The following is a 20653-nucleotide window of genomic DNA, read 5'->3' on the forward strand; positions in this document are numbered from 1 at the left end:
GATTACAGGCTTGAGCCACCGCGCCCAGCCCAAGGTGATATTGTTAAATTATTAGACCTGTTCAAACTTTCTGGTGAATCAAATCTTTTATCATTACAAATTGTCTCTCTTTATAATACTTTTCACCTTAAGATCTACACTGAATAATGTTGGGATAGCCACAAAAGTCTCCTGCCCCATCGTTTTTTTCATATTTCATACTATAAATTTTTCTATTCTTATTTCCAACCCTTGTACTCCTATATTTAAGGCATCTCTTGTATAAAGGTACTTTGTGGGTTTTCTTTTCACTTTGATAATCTTTGCATTTAATTGGTACACTGTCTATTCATACGAATGTTGTAACTGAAATTTAGATTTAAATCTCCTAATCTACCATTTGGTTTCTATTTGTCCTATTTTATATTTTCTCTCCTTTTTTGCCTATTATTCCACTTTCGTCCTGTATTAGTGTTGTAGTTATATGATTATTTTGCTTTTTGCTGTTCTATTAGTGGTTACCCTATAGATGACAAAGCAAAGTCTAATATTACTTATACTTTTATCTTCTTTCTGATAATCCTAAAGATCTTGGAATTCCTGCACCAAATTTATATATTATTGTCATATGTTTTAACATTATTTATTTTAACCTCTGAGACTATTTTGTTATTGTTCACTTAGATTTAATTGTATATTATTTTTAAAATTTTACTGTTAATTCCTACTTTTATCCCTGATCTTTTTCTGGGATCATTTTCCTTCTGTCTGAAGAGTACCCTTTACTATTATCTTTAATGACAATCTGCTATTAAATTTATTGTGTTTGAAAGTGCCTTTGGCTTCATTCTTGAAGAATTGTTTTTGGGTATTGAATTCTAAAATTGCAGTTATTTTCTTTCAGTAACTGGAAAATATCATTCCATTGATTTCTGGTTCCCATATTTTCTGTTGAGAAGTTAGCTGTCAGTTTAATAAAACTGTGGCTCCTTTAAAAGTAATATCTTTTATTACGTCTAGCTCCTTTCATGATTTTCTTTTTGTGTTTTATTTTTTCTTAGGATGTGCTAAGATGTAATTTTGTTTTTATTTATCATCCTTTGATCTTGCAGGTCTCGATGTGTTTTAAAAATTTGGAGAATTCTCAGTCATTATCTCCTCACAGTTTGCTTCTGCCATATTCTCTCTTCTCCTTCTGGAAATCCAGTAATGTGTATGTTAGATCTTCTCATGTTAACTCCATGTCTCTTATTCTCTCTACTGTATCTTCTTTTGTCTCTTCATTTTTCACATCTGGAATTTACTTCTGATAGAACTTTTAGTTCACTAATTCCTACTTCACTGTATCCAGTTTCTATCAAATCCATTCACTGAATTCTTAAACTTGATTAATGTACTTTTAAGTTTGGGACTTGTCAATTGATTCTTCTATATAGTTTCTGATTTTCTGCTGAAATTCTGTCTTGTGTTTTAGATCTTTAAACACACTAAACGTAGTAATTTTAGACCCTGTTTTGAGTAGCTCATTATCTGGATCCCCTGTGGCTCTGTCCTATAATTTTTGCTTCTTTCGGATTTTGATCATGTTGCCTTGTTTCCTCAGATGCCTTAAATAACTTTCCAACACTAAATGTAAAAAGTTATAAAAATAACTCAAAAGATCAGTCCAGAAAGGATTTACATTTGCTCTGGGTAGAGGTTAGAGCCATGGGTCACTAATCCAGTTTTGGGACGTGAGAAGATCCTAAATGCATCAGGTTTTTCTTCACTCTTAAGATTTGGATATGGTCCCTTGCGGTCACAGCCCAATGTATGGTCAGTTACTAGGGTTCCTTTCCCCTCCCCTACTTCCTTGGAGCCTTGGTCTCCAGTTCTTATCCAACTCAGCAGCAAGACTGTCATAATTGTTACTTAGCATCTCTCAAACACCTTATCCTAAATTGGCATGTCTTCTAAAAGAAAAGCAGCCCAAAAATTGAGCTCAGGTCTCTAGGTTTCATTCTTAGTGATCATCAGATCTTAGATCTTAGTGATGTTATTCTTCACTGTCTTTTGGTTCTCTAATACCCTTAGGCAAATTTTAAAAATTATTTTGCTTGGCTTTTCTAGTTCTCTGAAATAGCTGGTATGAAGTACCTCTAAAAGTCAAAAGTAGACAAGTAGGTTTTAGGGAAAATTCAGTAAGGTCAGTGTTAGCCCAAACTGCACCATTTTGTAAGCTCCCCATTATTTTGCAGACCTTGATCAAAGTGAAATATTTCACAGGCGTTCACGCAGTGAGAAACATCCTGCCTAACGACCAGACCCAAGGTGGACAAAGGCCCAACTAAAGAAACATCCCTATCATATCTTGTTGGGCAAAGGCCCAAGGAACACCACGATGACATCCTGCCCGAACAAGGGCCAGAACCACCTCAACATAGGAACATCTTATCAATATCCTGCCAGGCAGCAAGCCATACTGCCCAGACCCCTCCCATCCATACCAATAAGTACACCCTGTCTGTAAGCAGCAGTGGGCTCTGGCATTAAGCTGGTCCCCTACTCTGCAAGTTTTATGATGAACATAATTAAAGTCTGCATTTGCTCTCAAACTACCCTCTTTCTGTGTGTGTGTCTTTCTTTAACCCTCACCTTCCCTTCAAAGTCTAAGTCAGTTTTTAATATATCAAGTGAAGACATCAAATAAATAATATATATAGGTTCAGTGTAAGAAGAGAGGTTGGGTTAGGTACATATATTTGATCATCATCAAATATACTTCAAGTCTTGAAGTAGATGAGATTATCAATGGTGAATGTAGACATACAAAGTAGGGCCTAGAATCAACTGTTGAGAAATTCTAAAATTTAGAGGTCAGGTAGAAGAGGAAAGCAGCAAAGATGATTGAGGAGTTGCTAGGAAGATAAGAAGAAAGCAAAGATAATGTAGTATCAGGAAAGTCCAAAAGAAAACACAAAAGCTGATTCAAGGAATGTTCAAATGTGTCAATTACTCCTAGCTGGTTTGACAATAAAAAGGTCAATAGTGACCTTAATAAAAACTTTTTTTTTTTTTTTAAATTTAGGGGAGTAGTGGAGGTGGGATCCAAATTTGAATGGTTTGACAAGTAAATGAAAGAGAAAACTTGGCTATGAATGAAATGGAGATATGGCAGCAGTTTGAGAAGGATGCAAGGTTAAGGGAAGGCATAGGTTGGCATTGGCATTATTGTCATAGTGAAAATCTCTAGACAATTTAAATTTCTCATTATTTGGGGGATAGAGGTCCAATAAATAATATCTATCAACAGAATATTATGCTGTCATTAAAACTGGTAATTACTGCCAGCCGTGGTGGCTCACTCTTGTAATCCCAACACTTTGGGAGGCTGAGGCAGGCAGATCATGAGGTCAGGAATTCGAGACCAGCCTGGCCAACATGGTGAAACCCTGCCTCTACTAAAAATACAAAAATTAGCTGGGCATGGTGGGGCAAACCTATAATCCCAGCTAGTTAGGAGGCTGAGGCAGGAGAATCGCTTGATCTAGGGAGGTGAAGGTTGCAGGGAGTTGAGATCATGCCACTTCACTGCAGCCTGGGCAACAAAGAGAGACTCCATCTCAAAACAACAACAACAACAACAAAAAAACAAAACAAATAAAAAAACTGATAATTATCAAGTACTTTTAATGACATGAGAAAATATTTCTACATGATGAAGATATAAAGGTGTACAGCTAGTAAATCTCAATTATATAAATTAAATCATAAGTCTGAGATGTGAACTCAGAGTAATACAAAATCTTAATAACTATATTACCTCCAAAAAAAAAAAAGGTTAACATACAGATCTCTTGAATTCATTATCTGAAAAATGGTCCAAAAAGTTATCCTTTAACATTATTAGAGTAAATTGGTCCACATACTAAATAAATGGAATATTAACAGTTTAACTGATACATTTCATAAAACTTGCATGATTTCTAAAGAGAATGCATTACTCTATTACAGATCTAGGGGGCTCCTATTGATTTCAATGGAAATTAAGTAAGAACTACAGAAATCTGATCTCTCAACTGATGCAGATTCATTGTTAATCCCCTTTACACGTATTTGTAAAAAGTTCCTAAGCAAGAAGAGAATGAAAATAAAATTCAGATCACATTATAAAAATTTTCTTCTCATCTCCTTCTGACTTTAGTTCATATACCTTAAGAAACTAGTGACTGGTAGTCCTGTTGGGTAAATTATTTTTTCAGAAGCAGTTAATTCAGTTGAAAGAAATATATAATGATTCAAATCTATGCTCTAGTAGTCATATGCAGATTACCCTAACATTGCTCTTCCTGTGAATATTCACATGATGAATGGGATAAACCCTGCTCCTTTCATATATATGAAAAGGATATTTGTGAACTGAAGTCTATGAAAGGAAAGGAATTGAAGTCTATGAAAGGAAACTACATGCTTTGTCTAAAAACATTTAGACAATATTAGATGATAAAATAAAACAGCACATAGGAAAACACTATAAATATATTTCAAACAAATATATATACATTATGTTATCCTTGAACAAGATCCATTATCATTACTCAGAATACTGATATGCATATCTTTTAAGTATGTAAAAATTACATAGCTGTTAACTTAGTATGGCAACTCACCTATCACACATTTAAGAAAGCATTAAACAATTCATTATGTAGTGATTATACAAATGTTTTATCATATTTTACCAAAGCCTACTAAAGTACAGAGGGCACAAATAATAGCCAAATCGTTCTATACTTTTATGTTAGACATAAAGATGATTTTGTTGCTTTTTAAAACCATTAAGATGGCTAAGAGAACCAACTTTACGGATCTTAGCTGTTCTCAGGCATTTGAATGGGGCAGGGAGAAGTCTAATGAAGTTACAAAAACCACACTTACTTTTTAGAATGAAAAAATAAAAACTCTGCATGTGATGACATGACAAGTCAAAACGAGCTCTAATGCAAATGTATATGGAGAGGTTTTGAAGAATAAATAGGATATCCCAGGGGAGGATCTGCTGCTTGTACTGTAAGATTTCTTAAAAGTAGTGGATGAGCTTGTATACTATAACGTTCTTCATCATCATTTGTGGCATAAAGTAATTCCCATGAAAGATTGGCCCACTGACCTTTAACAGCTTCAGCATTTAACTTCCCCACTTGGACCAATAATTCTTGAAGGCTAAGTACTCTCCCAGTGTAAACTCCCTTTAAAGTAAAAAGGGTGGGGGGAGGAGAAAAAGAAAAGAGATTACATTTTGGTCTTTGCATTTTATTTATAAACTTAGATAAAAACTGCATTGTAATTAGGCAAACTTTTCCCAAGGTCAAAAAACAGAAAGTAGTGTTTTAAAATGTACATAACAAGTGGCTTGTACTCAGAATCAAGAATCACCTCTACTTTCTTGGTCCTTTAAATAAAAGTTTCCTGGCAGCCACCTCAATCACCATTAGGCAAAATCTTAGTCATTTCTCTTTGTTTGCCTTCTCTGATCTGTTGCCTTGGCGATGCATAGTCAAATATTATTTGGTGGTGAATGACACAATAGGCTCTTTTTAAATAAATAGCTTTGTTGAGATATAATTCACGGTCCATACAATCTACTTACTGTATGCAATTCAACGGTTTTTATTAGTCACAGATATGTACAGCCATAACCACAGTTAGTTTTAAAATATCATAACCTCAAAAAGAAGCCTTGTACTCTTTAGTTATCACCATCCTATCTCCTCACTGACCCTTCCCTAAGCAACAACCAACATACTTTTTATGTTTATAGACTTGCCTCTTTTGTAAATTTCACTTGAAATGAATCCTATAATATGTGGTCTTTTGTGACTGATTTCTTTCATTTAAGCATATTTTCAAGGTTCATCTATGTTGTAGCATGTATCAGTACCTTATTCCTTTTTATGGCAGAATAATATTCCATTATATGGATATACTAAAATTTGTCTTCAGCAGTTGATGTACAGTGGGGTTGTTTCTACCTTATAGCAATTAAGAATAATGTTGCTATAAACATTTATGTACAAGGTTTCATGTGGATCTATGTTTTCATTTCTCTTGGGTAAATATACTTAGGGGTAGACTACCTAGGTCATATGTTAACTCTATGCTTAACTATTTGAGAAACTGCTGTAATATTTTCCAAAGTGGCTGCACAATTTTTACATTCCCAAGATCAGTAGAAGAGGATTCCAATTTCTCCACATCCTTGTTAACACTTATTTTCAGACCTTCTGATTTTACCATTCTGTGTGTGTGAAGTGATATTTTATTGTAGTTTTGATTTGCATTTCCCTGATGACTAATTATATGAAGCATTTCTCATGTACTTATTTGCAATTTGTACATCTTCTTTAAAGAAATGTCTATATAGATCCTTTGTCCACATTAAAATCTGTTTATCTTTTTATTATAGAGTTGTAAGAGGTTTTTTTTTTAAATATATTCTAGTAACAGTCCCTTATCAGTATGTGCAAATATTTTTCCCATTCTGTGAGTTGTCTTTTACTTTTTTGATGGTGTCCTTTGAAGAACAAAAGTTTTTACTTTTGATGAAGTCATATTTGTCTATTTTTCTTTTGTTTCTCATGCTTTGGTGTTATATCTAAGAAACTATTGCCAAGTTTACGGTGACGAAGATTTGCCCTTATGTTTCCTTCTAAGATTTTTATGGCTCTTATGTTTAGGTCTTTGATGTATTTTTGAGTTATTTTAAAAGTATGGTATAAAGTAAGGTCTGTAGTGGGTTGAATAGCATCTCTTTGAAGTTACCTGTGAATGTGACCTTATTTGGGATGAGTACTTTGTAGATGTAATTAAAGATTTAGAGATGAGATCATCCTGGATTTAGGTGAGTCCTAAAGCAATTGACTGATATCCTTAGAAAGTAGTAACAGAATTGACACAAGAGAATATAGGGAATAAGGCCATGCAAAGATGGAGACATAGACTGGAGTTATGCAGTCACAGCCAAGGAATGTTAAGGGGCACCAGAAGCTGGAAGAGTCAAGGAAAGATTCTTGCCTAAAGCCTTCAGAGGAAGCGTGGCTCTCTACTGGTACCCCGACTTCAGCCTTCTAACCTTTAGAACATGAGAGAATAAATTTCCATTTTTTAAAAGTCACCCAGTTTGTGGTGATGATTGTTGCAGCAGTCCTGGGAAACTAATACTAGTAATCCAACATTATCCTTTTGAATGTGGCTAACCAATTGTCCCAGCGCCATTTGTTGAAAAGATGATTTTCCCAGTGAATGGTCTTGGCATCCTTGTTGAAAATTAGTTGGCCAAAGACCCATGGGTTTATTTCTGGATCTTCAATTCAATTCCACTGATTTATATGTCTATCTTTATGTCAGTACCATACTGTACTGATTATTGTTTCATAAAGTTTTGAAACTTGAAAGTATGAGACTGTCAATTTTCTTTTTCAAGACTGTTCCGGCTATTCAGGGTATCTTGAAATTCCACATAAATTTAAATCAGCTTGTCAATTTCCACAACGAAGCCAACTAGAATTCTGAAATGGACTGTGTTGAATCTGTAAATTTGGAGAGTATTGCCATCTTAACAATATTATTTTGATCTATGAATACTAGATGTTTTTCTATTTATTTAGATATTTAATTTCCCCTTTTAACAATGTTTTGTAGTTTTCAGAGTATAAGCTTTGTACTATTCCTGTTCATATTTCCCTAAGTATTTTATTCTTTTTGATGCTATTTTAAGTGGGATTTCCTAAACTTCATTTTTGGTTTGTTCATTGCTAGTGTGTAGAAATTCACCAGATTTTTGTATGTTGATCTTGTATCTTGCAACCATCCTGAATTTATCAGTTCTAAGTTTTTTAGTTGATTCCTTAGATATTCTACACATCAAGATCATGTCATCTGTGAATAGAGATAATTTTACTTCTTCCTAAACTGAATGCCTTTTATTTCTTTTTCTTGGTTAATTACTCTGGTGTCTTAGCTTAGGCTGCTATAACTAAATACCATAGACTAGGTGACTTAAACAAGAGACATTTATTTCTCATGGTTCTGAAGGCTGGGAAGTCCAAGATCAGAGTGGTTTCATGGCTGGGTTCTGATGAGGGCTATCTTCCTGGCTCATGAATAGCCATCTTCTTATTCTGTTCTATGGCAGAAAGACAGGAATCTCTGGGTGTCTCTTACTCTTCTTACAAGAGCACTAATCCCATCATAGGACTCCACCCTCATGATCTCATCTAAGCCTAATTACCTCCCAAAGGTCCCACCTCCTAATACCATCATGTTGGGGGTTAGGCTTCAAATATAAATCTGGGGTGTATATAAACATTCAGTCCATACTACCTGGCTAGAAGCTCTAGTACAATGTTTAACAAAAGTGGTAAGGGTAGATATTCTTATCTTCTTGATCTTAGGGGCAAGCATCCAGTCTTTCACCAATAATTATGATGTTCATGTGAATTTTTCATAGATGTTCAAGTTGAAGAAGTTCCCTTCTTTCCTGGTTGTTTTTACCATAAAAGGGTGCTGGATTTTGTTAAATAGTTTTTTTTATATCTACTGAGATGATAGTGTGATTTTTGTCTTTTATTTTATATATTACATATTTATATATTAATAAAATATTATATATTTTATATATCATAGAGCTTCCTGTGCTCAAGCAATCTTCTTACCTCAGTCTCCAGAGTAGCTAGGACTACTGGAACACACACCACCATGTCTGGATAATTGTGTTTCTTTTTTTGTAGAGACAAGGTCTGTGTTGCCCAGCTGGTCTTGAACTCCTGGACTCAAGTGATTCACCTGTCTTGGGCTCCCAAAGTGCTGGGATTACAGGCATTTTCTTAAATCCAGTCTGACAATCTCTGCCTTTCATTTGGATTATTTAATCAATTCCCATTAATTATTGAAATAGCTGAATTTTGTCTATCATTTTCCTGTTTGTCTCATATCTTTTTTATCCCTCTGTTCTTTCTTGACTTTCTTCTGCATTGACTATTTTGTAATATCCCAATTAAATTTCTTTAATTATTGTTTTCACTTTTTTTCTTAGTTATTTCTTCAATGGTTGACTAAAGCTTACTATCTCTGTCTTACAAGAATCTGCTTCAGATTTATACTAATTGTGGTGAAACAGAAATATTATTCTTACAGAGTTCTAGTTCCTTTTCTTCCCTTTTGTGGTACTGTGATATATATTACATTATAAATGTTATAAATCCAACAGTTCATTGTTATAATTATTTTATATAATTTTATGTCTTTAAAAGAAGCTGAGAGAAAAGGGAGCCAGTATACATTTATTGTGCTTGTTATATTAATTATTTTTATTTCTTTAGAGACAGGGTCTCCCTCCATCACCCAAGCTGGAGTGCAGTGGTGCAATGATAGCTGACTATAATCTGAACTTCTGGCTCAAGTAATCCTCCCACTTCAGCCTCTCAAGTGGTAGACAGGACTACAAATGCATGCCACCACACTTAATTTTTATTTTTTGTAGAGATGGGATGTTGCCATGTTGCACAGGCTGGTCTGGAACTCCTGGTCTCAAGCAATCCTCTTGCCTTGGTCTCCCAAAATGCTGGGATTATAGACATAAGCTGCCATGCCCAGCCTTGTTGTTAGCCCTTTTTTTTTTTTTTTTTTTTTAAGATGGAGTCTTGCTTTGGTCACCCAGGCTGGAGTGCAGTGGCACAATCTCAGCTCACTGCAACCTCCACCTCCTGGGTTCAAGTGCTTCTCCCGCCTCAGCCTCCATAGTGGCTGGGATTACAGGCACCTACCACAATGCCCAGCTAATTTTTTTTGTAGTTTTAGTAGAGACGGAGTTTTACCATGTTGGCCAGGCTGGTCTTGAACTCCTGACCTCAGGTGATCCACCCGCCTTAGCCTCCCAAAGTGCTGATATTACAGGCATGAGCCACTGCACGTGACCTTATGTTACCCTTAAAAAAATTGCTGTTTCTTTTTATTCTTGTAGATTCAAGAATCCAGAAATGAATCATCTGGATTCATTTCCTTTGTCCAGTAAAGCTGTGCCCCTACTGGCTTCCTTTGTGCAATTATTAACAAATTACATTCCTATATGTTATAGGCCCAACAATATGTGAATACATATTGTTTTGTAGAATTGCTTTTCAAATCAGTTAAGAGAAGAAATAAGCCTTTTTACTGTTTTTTATAATTACACAGTTACCTTTACTGGTGCTCTTTGTTTTTGTGTGTTATTTGAATTATTGTCTGTGGTCACTTGCTTTCAGCCTGAAGAACTCTAGTATTTCTTGTTAGGTGGGTTTGGTAGCAACAGCTTCTGTTTTTAACTGTGAATTTATTTTCTTTCATTTTTGAAAGATCACTTTGCTAGATATAGGGCACTTGGTTAAGCTTTTTGTTTTGGGAGTTTTTTAGGGGGCACTTTGAATATGTCATTCCATGCTTCTGGTCTCCATTGTTTCTGATGACAAGTCAGCTGTGAATTTTATCAGACTTTTCTTAAAATGTACAAGTAGTTTTTGCTTGGTGCTTTCAAGGTTTTCTCCTGGTCTTTGATTTCAGCATTTTTACTATGATATATTTGCTTGTGAATCTCTTTGCATTTGTTCTAAAGTTCATTGAAGTTCCTAGATGTGTGGATTAATGTTTTACAATATATTTAAGAAGTTTCAGCCATTATTTCATCAAATAATTTTTTTCTCCCTTCTCTCTCTCCCTTCTCCTTCTGGTATTAAGTATATGTTGGAGTACTTAATAGTGTCCCACGTTTCTCTGAAGCTCTCTTTTTTTTTTATTGTACTTGAGGTTCTGGGGTACATGTGCAGGTCATGCAGGATTGCTGCATAGGTACATACATGGCAAAGTGGTTTGCTGCCTCCATAATCTATATCTGGCATTTTTCCCCATGTTATCCCTCCCCACCCTCCCCACTCTCCACTGTCCCTCCACTAGCCCCATCAACTGACCCCAGTGCGTGATGCTCCCCTCCCTGTGTCCACATGTTCTCATTGTTCAACACCTGCCTATGAGTGAGAACATGTGGTGTTTGATTTTCTGTTCTGGTGTCGGTTTGCTGAGCATGATGGTTTCCAGATTCATCCATGTCCCTACAAAGGACACGACGTCATCATTTTTTATGGCTGCATAGTATTCCATGGTGGCTATGTGCCACATTTTCTTTGTCCAGTCTATCATTGATGGGCATTTGGGTTGGTTCCAGGTCTTTGTTATTATAAACAATGCTGCGATGAACATACATGTGCATGTGTCTTTATAAAAGAATGATTTATAATCCTTTGGGTATATACCCAGTAATGGGATTGCTGGGTCAAATGGAATTTTTATTTTAGATCCTTGGGAGAATCACCACACTGTCTTCCACAATGGTTGAACTAGTTTACACTCCCACTAACAGTGTAAAAGTGTTCCTATTTCTCCACATCCTCTCCAGCATGTTGTCTCCAGATTTTTTAATGTTCGCCATTCTAACTGGCGTGAAATGGTATCTTGATTGGCATTTCTCTAATGACCAGTGATGATGAGCATTTTTTCATGTTTGTTGGCCTCACATATGTCTTCTTTTGAAAAGTGTCTGTTCATATCTTTCACCCACTTTTGTAAATCTGTTTTAGTTTGTAGATTCTGGATATTAGCTCTTTGTCAGATGAGTAGATTGCAAAATTTTTTCCCATTCTGTTGGTTGCTGGTTCACTCTAATGATTGTTTCTTTTGCTGTACAGAAGCTCTGACATTTAATTAGTTCCCATTTGTCCATTTTGGCTTTTGTTGCCAGTGCTTTTGGTCTTCTAGTCGTGAAGTCCTTGCCTATGCCTATGTCCTGAATGGTTTATTTATTCTTTTCTCTTCTTTGGATTGCGTAATCTCTATTGATCTACAATTTTCAAATTCACTAATTCCTTCTTGTGTCAGCTCAAGCCTACTGTCAAGCCCCTCTAGTGAATTTTTCATTTGGTTCTTTTTCTATAATTTCTATCTCTACATACATTCTCTATTTGATGTAGGATTGTCACTGTATGTCCTTTGGTTTCATCATACTGTCAACCATGGTTTCCTTTGGTTCTCTGAACATATTTATAATGACTACCATGAAATCTTTGTTAAATCTGATATCTCTTCCCTCTCACTGAGAAGTCTGGTTGTCTGCTTTTTTTCTCCTGGTGTATGGGTTATACTTTCCCATTTCTTTGCATGTCTCAATTTTTTGTTGAAATTGGATATTCCAGGCAACACTAGAAATTCTGGGTGCTAGTCCTCTTCATTCCTAACTCCAGGGCTTGTTATTATGTACTTGTTTGTTTAGTGACTGGCTGGCTTACTGTAGTGAAGTCAATCCCTGTCTACTCCCTACCATCCCCTGCCCAGTCTGAAGTCTCAGGCATGGCCTCTCAGAGTACAGCCAAACTGTGAATGCACACAGTTACCTTGGGGTGGTTTTGGCAGGGCTATCTTGTTTGTCAACTGTTCACACCCAGCTGTTAAGCTCCACTGATTGCCATCTGGTTACTCTATGTTTTCAATAATGACCCCGGGCATAAATTGCTCCACAAACTGATCCAATTAAATGTGAACTTCTTCAAAGGAATAGCTTTGATGTCAGTGTTTGAGATTTGTTCTGATCCCAGGAAGGCTCTTTGCTGTTTCTTCCCCTGAAAAAATCTAGCCAGTTTACAGTTCAGTTTAATGAACCTACCAGTCTCCTAAAAATTACTTTTCACCACAGCCTCCACTGTTTTTGTTCTTTCCTTTTTTTGATACTATCATGAAACAGCAACTCCTCCACTGTTTTTAAGAGCATTTTGGGCTTCAATATGTGTACACTCTGTTGCAGATGAATCAGTTCCTCAGAGATTCAGAGCTTTTTTGTTGTCATTAATAATTTGCTTCTCCCACTGGGCAAAATCTCTGAGCCAGACTTGTGGATGTGAGGGATGGGGCAATAGCATGCTTCTATCTTTAGTGACACTTCTGCTTTTGGAGATAAGCACTTGGTGGAAGGAAGGAGTAGCCTCAGGTCTCTCCAGCTTGCCTCGCCCAGCATTATGAGTAGGCAAGAGTGATCAAGGCCCCAGTATTTTCAGCAGCACCACACCCAAGATAAAGCGTTCATCCCATAAATGCTAGGGTAGGTCTTGGTTCAAATACTGCAGTCTCTTGCTATTCTCACTGGGTTTTAGCAGATTTTTTTTTTAATAAATGTGTGTTCATTTGATGTATGCCCTTAGGTGACTTTCTAAGACTTTAAATGGTTATTTAAAAAAAAAATTTCAGCAGTTTCATTGGAGAATGCATTTGTAGAGCTCCTCAAAACATAATGCAAGACAGAAGAACCCATAATAAGCTCATAACATTGACACTTTCATATTGTGTTCTCTTGATGACATTTTAAATACAAAAAGGACAAGTACTAAATCTGAGAGTCATCCCCTATTTTAAGTCTCTGGATTTTCACAGGTTAGGTTTGCTTCAATACAGTATAAATGTAAACAAAATACTTTGTCATTTACAAATAAATTTTTCTAGTAGTCAAATGCAAGTGATAATTCATACACTTGAACATAGGAATACAATTCACTTAATAAAATATGTTGTATTGTAGCATACTACACATATTTGGCTCTCTTACAGGTCAGGTATTGCACTATGGCTATACAAGATTTTTCATTGGCTCCTCTTCAGTTGGAAAAAACAGAGAAACCAGCTATTCTAGAGTTCATATAGCTTAGCCATAAAGTCATGATTACAAATGCCTTAAAACTATAATTAATATATCACAGCCAGAATGTTACATCATGTATCACTTAGTTCAAATATTTTATAACTGATTTCCATTCTTTGAGGTTAGTGTATGAAAATGTCGAAAATTTTTTTTAAACTTACCATATTAGAATCATACCCCAGAGAAAACAAGTATGGCTTTTCTTGTAAAACTGCTTCCTTCCACTTTTCCTCAGATACCAAACCAATGTACCAGTCACGTTCATATTCTTCAAGGTAGTCAATCAATTCTCTAAAGTCTTCTATGGGACCTAAACTTGCTTTATCAATCATTAGTTTCAGCGTATACCTAAAAAATGAAGAAGCAAAGAATTTTAGAGTATTTGTTGTCAACTTTATAGATCAAATAGATTTTGTTAAATCAATATTTTAAAGACATTGAATGTCTTTATGACATTCACTTTTTATGAATGGAAATCATAAAAAGTGGAGGGAGAAATGATGTAGTTCAAGTGAAGAAATCCAGTAAGCCATAATAAAAAAGGTTCTCCACATAAATAAAACCAAAGTAAATACAAATTGAAGTGTACTCTTGATAAAATTACACTACATATATTTTTTCATTTTGAAGAAAGTAAACTTTAAAAAATAAAAATGAAGGACTATCTTCTTATTAGGTGATTTAGAAAAATCAGCATTTTTCTGCCAACGTTACAACTTGTATATGATCAAAATAATTACCTGAATGCTTTCAGTGCTAGTTGAAACAGTTCTGGCTTTTCTGTGAGCCAGTCCAAAGCAACAGACCAAGGCAAAACGCCACTGTAAACTCTCAATATATGACCAGGACGAGGAGTCATATCGTCTATTCCAAATAAACTAAAATAACAAGTCATTACTGTATGAACATAAAATTCTTTTAAAACTTTGTCCTTTGCAATTTCTTCCAGTATATTTGAAGCCTTTTCTTCTGAATGAAAACATTCCAACTGCCTTAAAACAAATTGATACCAGTCTTCTGGAAATAACGAGCTCATCTCCTTTATTTTGGAATTAGGCATACAGCTAGTCCTCCACTCTGCAGGTAAGCATACTAAGTGAGAATGTGAACAACTGAACTCCATGAGAGGAATATATGGCATGTCTTCTTGTTTTCCTTTGTCAACAGCAGGGTATCCTAATAGAACTGCTTTGTAAAGATCATTTTCAGGAACTGTGCCTGTAGAATGATCACTAACCCTCTGCGATTCTACTGATCCTGGGATAAACAAATTTGTACCTGGCAAATCTTTCAACTGATGTTTTTCTTCTATTACTTTTCTGATAGTTGGCTCATCATCAAAAATATTATCATCAGACCAGTCATCAAAAGTTTCTGAATTTAAACTATCTATGTCTTCTGGGGATTCAGGAGGCAGTGAAGTATTCAAAGCAGGCAAGATTAGAGGTGCTTTCCCTTTATTTTCAGTGTTGTGACCACTCTCTTTCATGCCAGGCCTTTTGGAGCAGTACTGAACAAGTATCCACACAAGTACTTTAATGAGGTCATCTTTAAATTCTTTTAAGTTTTCATGAGCATCAATTATGCCTGATAGAACATTCCTGGAATCAGAATATAATTTCACAGGCAAAACAGTACAGGGTGTCAAGACATTTCCAAAGTGCTTATTAAGAGAACGTACTCTTATGTATTCTTGCTCAAAAGCATCTTCAAAAACTTCATCAACTCTGCGAGCTTCTGCAGTATGACAGGATGTTTCCTGCAATTCTAACCCCTACAGAAGAAATAAAAAGCACTGGAGTTTATAATCATATATTACATAGAATACAGCAAATAGTCTTGTAAATGCCCATAGACTCTCATCACAAAAATATGGAACATAATGAAAATAATTTCTTTAACTCAAGAGCAACATCCTGACTTAAACTTAATGGCACTTAACACATTTGATACTGGATAGAGATGAAAAATAATGCTACCATATTTTTGAAAATGTGAAATTTTACTAGAAACTGGGCAAATTTATTAGGTATGATTATAATTTTAAAAGACTATATCCATAGTCAAGAGTGAACCACACAGTAAAAACTTTTAAATTATAATTCTGCAAAAAGCTGAAAAAAGCAAAATAAGAATTATACAGTATATACAGTAGTATTATATCATTTCCAACCCACTTTATAAGACCAACAGCATTATTCAATTGTATGGATATGCCAGAATTTATCATTCTGCTGTTCCAGATTTATGATAACATCACAATGCAGATTTACTTCTTTAATTACCTTGCTTACTGCTGTATCAGTAGTGCCTAAACCAGTATCTGGTATACAGTGGATATGCAACAAATATATGCTGAGTGAATATTATCAATATGTCCTTAAATAAATTTTAAACACATTTTGATTACCTCCTTAGAAGGAATCACTTAAAGAGGATGTATCAGGTCACTATTTACTAATACAACACCTATTGCTATTGCTTATTTATATATTTTTTCAAAGCTATAAGTACAGAACTTGTTTTTAAGTCATGGCTCTACCAGGTACTGGCACACAACTTGAGCAGGTCACCAGCTGTTGGGGTTCACTCAGGATGGTGGCAGAAATATTAAAGGGAAGTTACAGAATATAGTCAAAAACCCTTTTGGAAGGCCAAAAGTTTTTTTATTACTCAGCCGAAGGCAGCCTTGTCCCTTTAGTTAAATAATTAAATAAATCCCCACATTCCTTTGTCTCTAACCAGCTTGTTTACTCATGTAAACTTTGAGCCAGATGGCCCTCTATATGGGAGGTCAAGCAGGGAGATTATCCTTTAATGGTAGTTATTCTGGGCAATGGTATCTGAACTTTAACTTTCTAAGGACTACTCTCTTAATCATGTTAATTATCCACAAGTGTGTTTACTCAGAGCCTTTGCTGTTAAATCTATACTACATAAATGCAAGGAAGGAGAACCAGTGGGTGTCATGTAGTTGTGATCTTGCTCTGTGGGAAGCGTGTCACTCCCTAGACCACTTGTTCACTATACTCTGTGTTTGAGTGTATTTATTCATGTTGCAGAATTAGGGTCTTCAGGACAGACACTCACAGGTGGTGACCCCGATGTGACCAACATCACAACCTATCCTCTCTGAGATTCCTTTTTCCTCTGTTTCAAAGGAAAATAATCCTAGTGCATATGGTTGTGAAGGTTGTGTAAGTTTTGTAAATTTTAAACTATTAATATAATTGTTAATAGATGGCATGGCCTAACCCAACTTGTGTTGAAAAAAAGACAAACAGCAAAGAGTACCACCAAAAAGTAGGGGTTTTTTGGTTTTGTTTTTTGAGATGGAGTCTTCTCTGTCACCAGGCTGGAGTGCAGTGGCACGAACTCAGCTCATTGCAACCTCCACCTCCTGGGTTCAAGCGATTCTCCTGCCTCAGCCTCCCGAGTAACTCAAAAAGTATATTTTAAAACCACGTATGTCACAGAGCACAAAGGATCAATCAACATTATTAAATATTATTAAACCATATCATTTTAAAATAGAATAAAATTAAGTAATCAAAATGTCCTCAATATCTTTTGCCTTCTTATACGGGTTAGACCAGAGCAGAGGTTCTCAATCAGTAGGTGAGTCAGCATCATTTGGAGTGCTCTTTGAAATACAGATTGCTGAGCCCACTCCGAGAGTTTCTAACTTAGTAGGTTCAGGGTAGGCCTCAAGAATTTGCACTTCTAACAAGTTCTCAGGAAATATTACTACTACTAGTCTGGGCACTGCATTTGGAGGACCAAATGCTGGACTAAAGAGACAGCTTTTTAGTTACTAGCAATTTTATCCAATCTGTGCTAGTACAAAACATCTATTATTCATTTAAAAAAACCTTTGTTAAAGGCCTATTCTGTGCCAGGCACTGTATTCCTGAATAAAAACAAGAGATCCCTGTGCTTGCGATACTTATAGAGCGAGGGACATGGGTAATCAATTGTGAAACTAGTAAGTAAATTACATAGTTTGTGAGAAGGTATAAGTACTATAAAAATAAGTAAAAAGTAAAGCCAGGCAAGGGGGATTGGGAGTGCTGTCATAAGAGTGGGAGTATAGGAAGCCTGGCCATTTAGAGCCTGGCTTTTACTATGAATGAAAGAGGAGATCCACTGTAGGGTTATAAGTACAGAAGTAACATGAGTACAGAAGTAACTCAGATCTTAAAGATCATTCTGGTTGACAGTATACTGTAGGGGCACAAAGGTGGAGGCAGGGTGACCAATTAGGAGGCTATTTCCATTATCCAGGTAAGGGATCAAGGTGGCTGGGACCAAGGTGGTAAAAAAAGTTGGATTACAGAATACGGTTTAAAGGTGGAGCCAATAAAATTTCTTATTGGACTGGATGTGGGGGTATACAAGTAAAAAAGGAGTCAAACATGACTCCAGTATTTTTGGCCTGAGCAACCAGAAGAACAGATTTGTCACCAAGGACTGCTAAGCTCTAGGACACTCTACTGTTAAAAGGTCAAAGAAAAGAGAAGGAATCACAAAGTAGACTGTCAAGAAGTAACCCATGAAACAAGTGAAGAGAAGAGAACAACTGTGTAAAATGCTGCTGATGGTTCAAATAAGACTGCTTCTCAGAGTTGTTCATGGGAATTAGCAATGTGTCAGTCACCAGAGACCTTGACAAGAGCAGGTTGGGTAGAGTAGCAGGGTCAAAAACCTAGAGTAAATTGAAGACAGGATGGAAAAAATTAAATTGGAGATACGATTATAAGCAGCTCTAATAAGGCAATTTTGCTCTTCAAGGAAGGAAAGAAATAGGGTATAGCAGGTAGGATCAGAAGACAGTTTTTATTAAGTTGAGAATGCTTAAATGATATAGGAGTTAAAAAACATCAAATAGAGTGATGTGAACAGGTAAAATTTTACACATTTAGTATAAAATATACTAGAGATGTTTTAAATGCACGCTGACCTTAATGTTAATACAGCAGTACGTATAGCCACATTCCAGAATTATTATCCATATTAAACGATCCTCAAAACGGCCCAAGTAATGAGATCCAGGTAGGAGGAGGCCTACAACAAATCAGAAAACAAAAAAAAAAGAAAATCATTTTTCAAGTTTCTTTTATTTTGCCGTGTATCTTCAAAACTGAAAACGTTATCTAGAGCTGATTCACAACTTCTACCCTCTCATTAGGTCAAGAACAGAAATAACTATTCACTGTGTATCCGGAGGCATTAAGTTAATTCTTTACAAGAGCAGTTGGAAGAGACAATCTACAGGTGATAATACATAAAAATTCAAGGATTTTCCAGAAAAACAAATTAGAAATTGCATAAAATCTTAAATACATGTTAATTATATTAGGAAAAGTATTGAGTTTATAGAAGTCAACTTCACAGTCATGACTTAAAATATTTTTGACATTTTTATGTACATGCATATAAAAGGGTTTTGTGGCTTACAAAATGTACATAAAATGCTACCACACTGTACAAATACTTGTTAAATTTAGTTTTTCTCTACTTTTTTTTTTTGAGATGGGGTTTTGCTCTTGTTGCCCAGGTTCGAGTGCAATGGCATGATCTCAGCTCACCACAACCTCTGATTCCTGGGTTCAAGCAATCCTGCCTCAGCCTCCTGAGTAGCTGGGATAACAGGTATGCACCACCAAGTCTGGCTTTTTGTTTTGTTTTGTTTTGGTTGTATTTTAGAGATGGGGTTTCTCCATGTTGGTCAGGCTGGTCTCAAACTCTCGACCTCAAGTGATCTGCCTGCCTTGGCCTCCCAAACTGCTGGGATTACAGGCATGAGCCACTGTGCCCAGCTTTCTCTAAATACTTTTATCTCTGAGATTTGCCCATATGGATGGCAAACAGCTAAAATTTATTTATTGTAACTGCTGTTGAAAATATACTGTAACAATGTAACTGAATTTGAGTATTCATTTCCTCATTGATAAACTTTTCAGATGTTTCCAACTTTTCACTATTGTAACTAATGTTGCAGAAATTATCTTTGTGCAAGTCTGCTTGCACAACATGTGGTTCAGAACAGTGTTAACACACCAGAACTGATGGCTGTTCTTTGAAAGGCCTGCTTATATGGTTAGTACTCAGCTGGCATCTGGGAACCTCCTAGCTGGTAAGAGTCTCTCATGTGTCTAACCACACAAACAATACAATATATACTGAACACTTGCTCTCTCTTTGGGATTCTGCAGTATTGGTACATGCCAGGCAGAAAGTGCCTGCATGACCAACCTGCAACAAAAGCCCTAGGTATTGAGTATCAAATGAGCTTCTCTGGCAGTCAGCATGTCGCAGATCACAACTTATTGCCAGGGAATTAAACACATTCTATGTGACTCCGTGCGACTGCTGGAGACTTGCACCTGGTCTCTTTTACTCCTTGTGGTTTCTCCCTTTGCTGATTTTGCTCTGCATTCTCTTGCTGTAATAAATCTTAGCTGTGAGTCCTCCTAGTGAACCATAAAACCTGGGGTGGTCTTGAGGACCTCCAAAACACATGCACTAGAATTTCTCTACAATTGGAATCACTAAATCATGGAATCTAAAATTGGAATCCCTGAGACATGGGATATGTACATCTTTACCACAGACTACCAATTAACTCTTCAAAGTGATTGTACAAATTCCTTATAGCAAGGTTTGAAAGTTCTTGTTCCCCATGCCCTAGCCAATACTTCATAGTGTCAAACTGTTCACATTTTTGCCACTTCAATGTCCTATGTGAAATATTATCTCATTGCTTTTTTTCTCTGCCCATCAGAAACTACTTTATAATTCTTGATTGAGTGTATTTGGTTTGATAATAAAGTATAATTTTTAGGTAATTACTATTTCTGATGGGCGTTTAACCCCACAGCTGTTTTAAAAAGAATAGCATTACATAATGAAAATTAACAGCAC

At 35.9% G+C, this 20653-nt stretch overlaps 1 protein-coding gene across 4 annotated transcripts in view; it reads right to left on the bottom strand.

The window, feature by feature from the left end:
- Window positions 1–3628: 3628 nt before the first annotated feature.
- The window catches only part of PCNX4 (pecanex 4), a 48875-nt gene continuing 31850 nt past the window's right edge, over window positions 3629–20653 (bottom strand). For 2 of the 4 annotated variants that reach the window (XM_032246115.1, XM_032246112.1), the window contains 4 exons: window positions 18690–18793; window positions 14470–15503; window positions 13891–14077; window positions 3629–5207 (listed from right to left, as the gene is read on the bottom strand). In XM_032246115.1, coding sequence (XP_032102006.1) covers window positions 4956–5207; window positions 13891–14077; window positions 14470–15503; window positions 18690–18793 — 1577 coding nt within the window. In that variant the 3' untranslated portion in view covers window positions 3629–4955. Of the gene's footprint in view, window positions 5208–12434; window positions 12660–13890; window positions 14078–14469; window positions 15504–18689; window positions 18794–20653 lie in introns of all 4 variants that reach the window. The other 2 variants (XR_004259154.1, XM_032246114.1) reach the window with 2 other exon arrangements.

This window comes from Sapajus apella, unplaced genomic scaffold (genome assembly GCF_009761245.1).
Source record: "Sapajus apella isolate SASKATOON/1434 unplaced genomic scaffold, GSC_monkey_1.0 scaffold59, whole genome shotgun sequence".
Classification (NCBI taxonomy): Eukaryota; Metazoa; Chordata; class Mammalia; order Primates; family Cebidae; genus Sapajus; species Sapajus apella.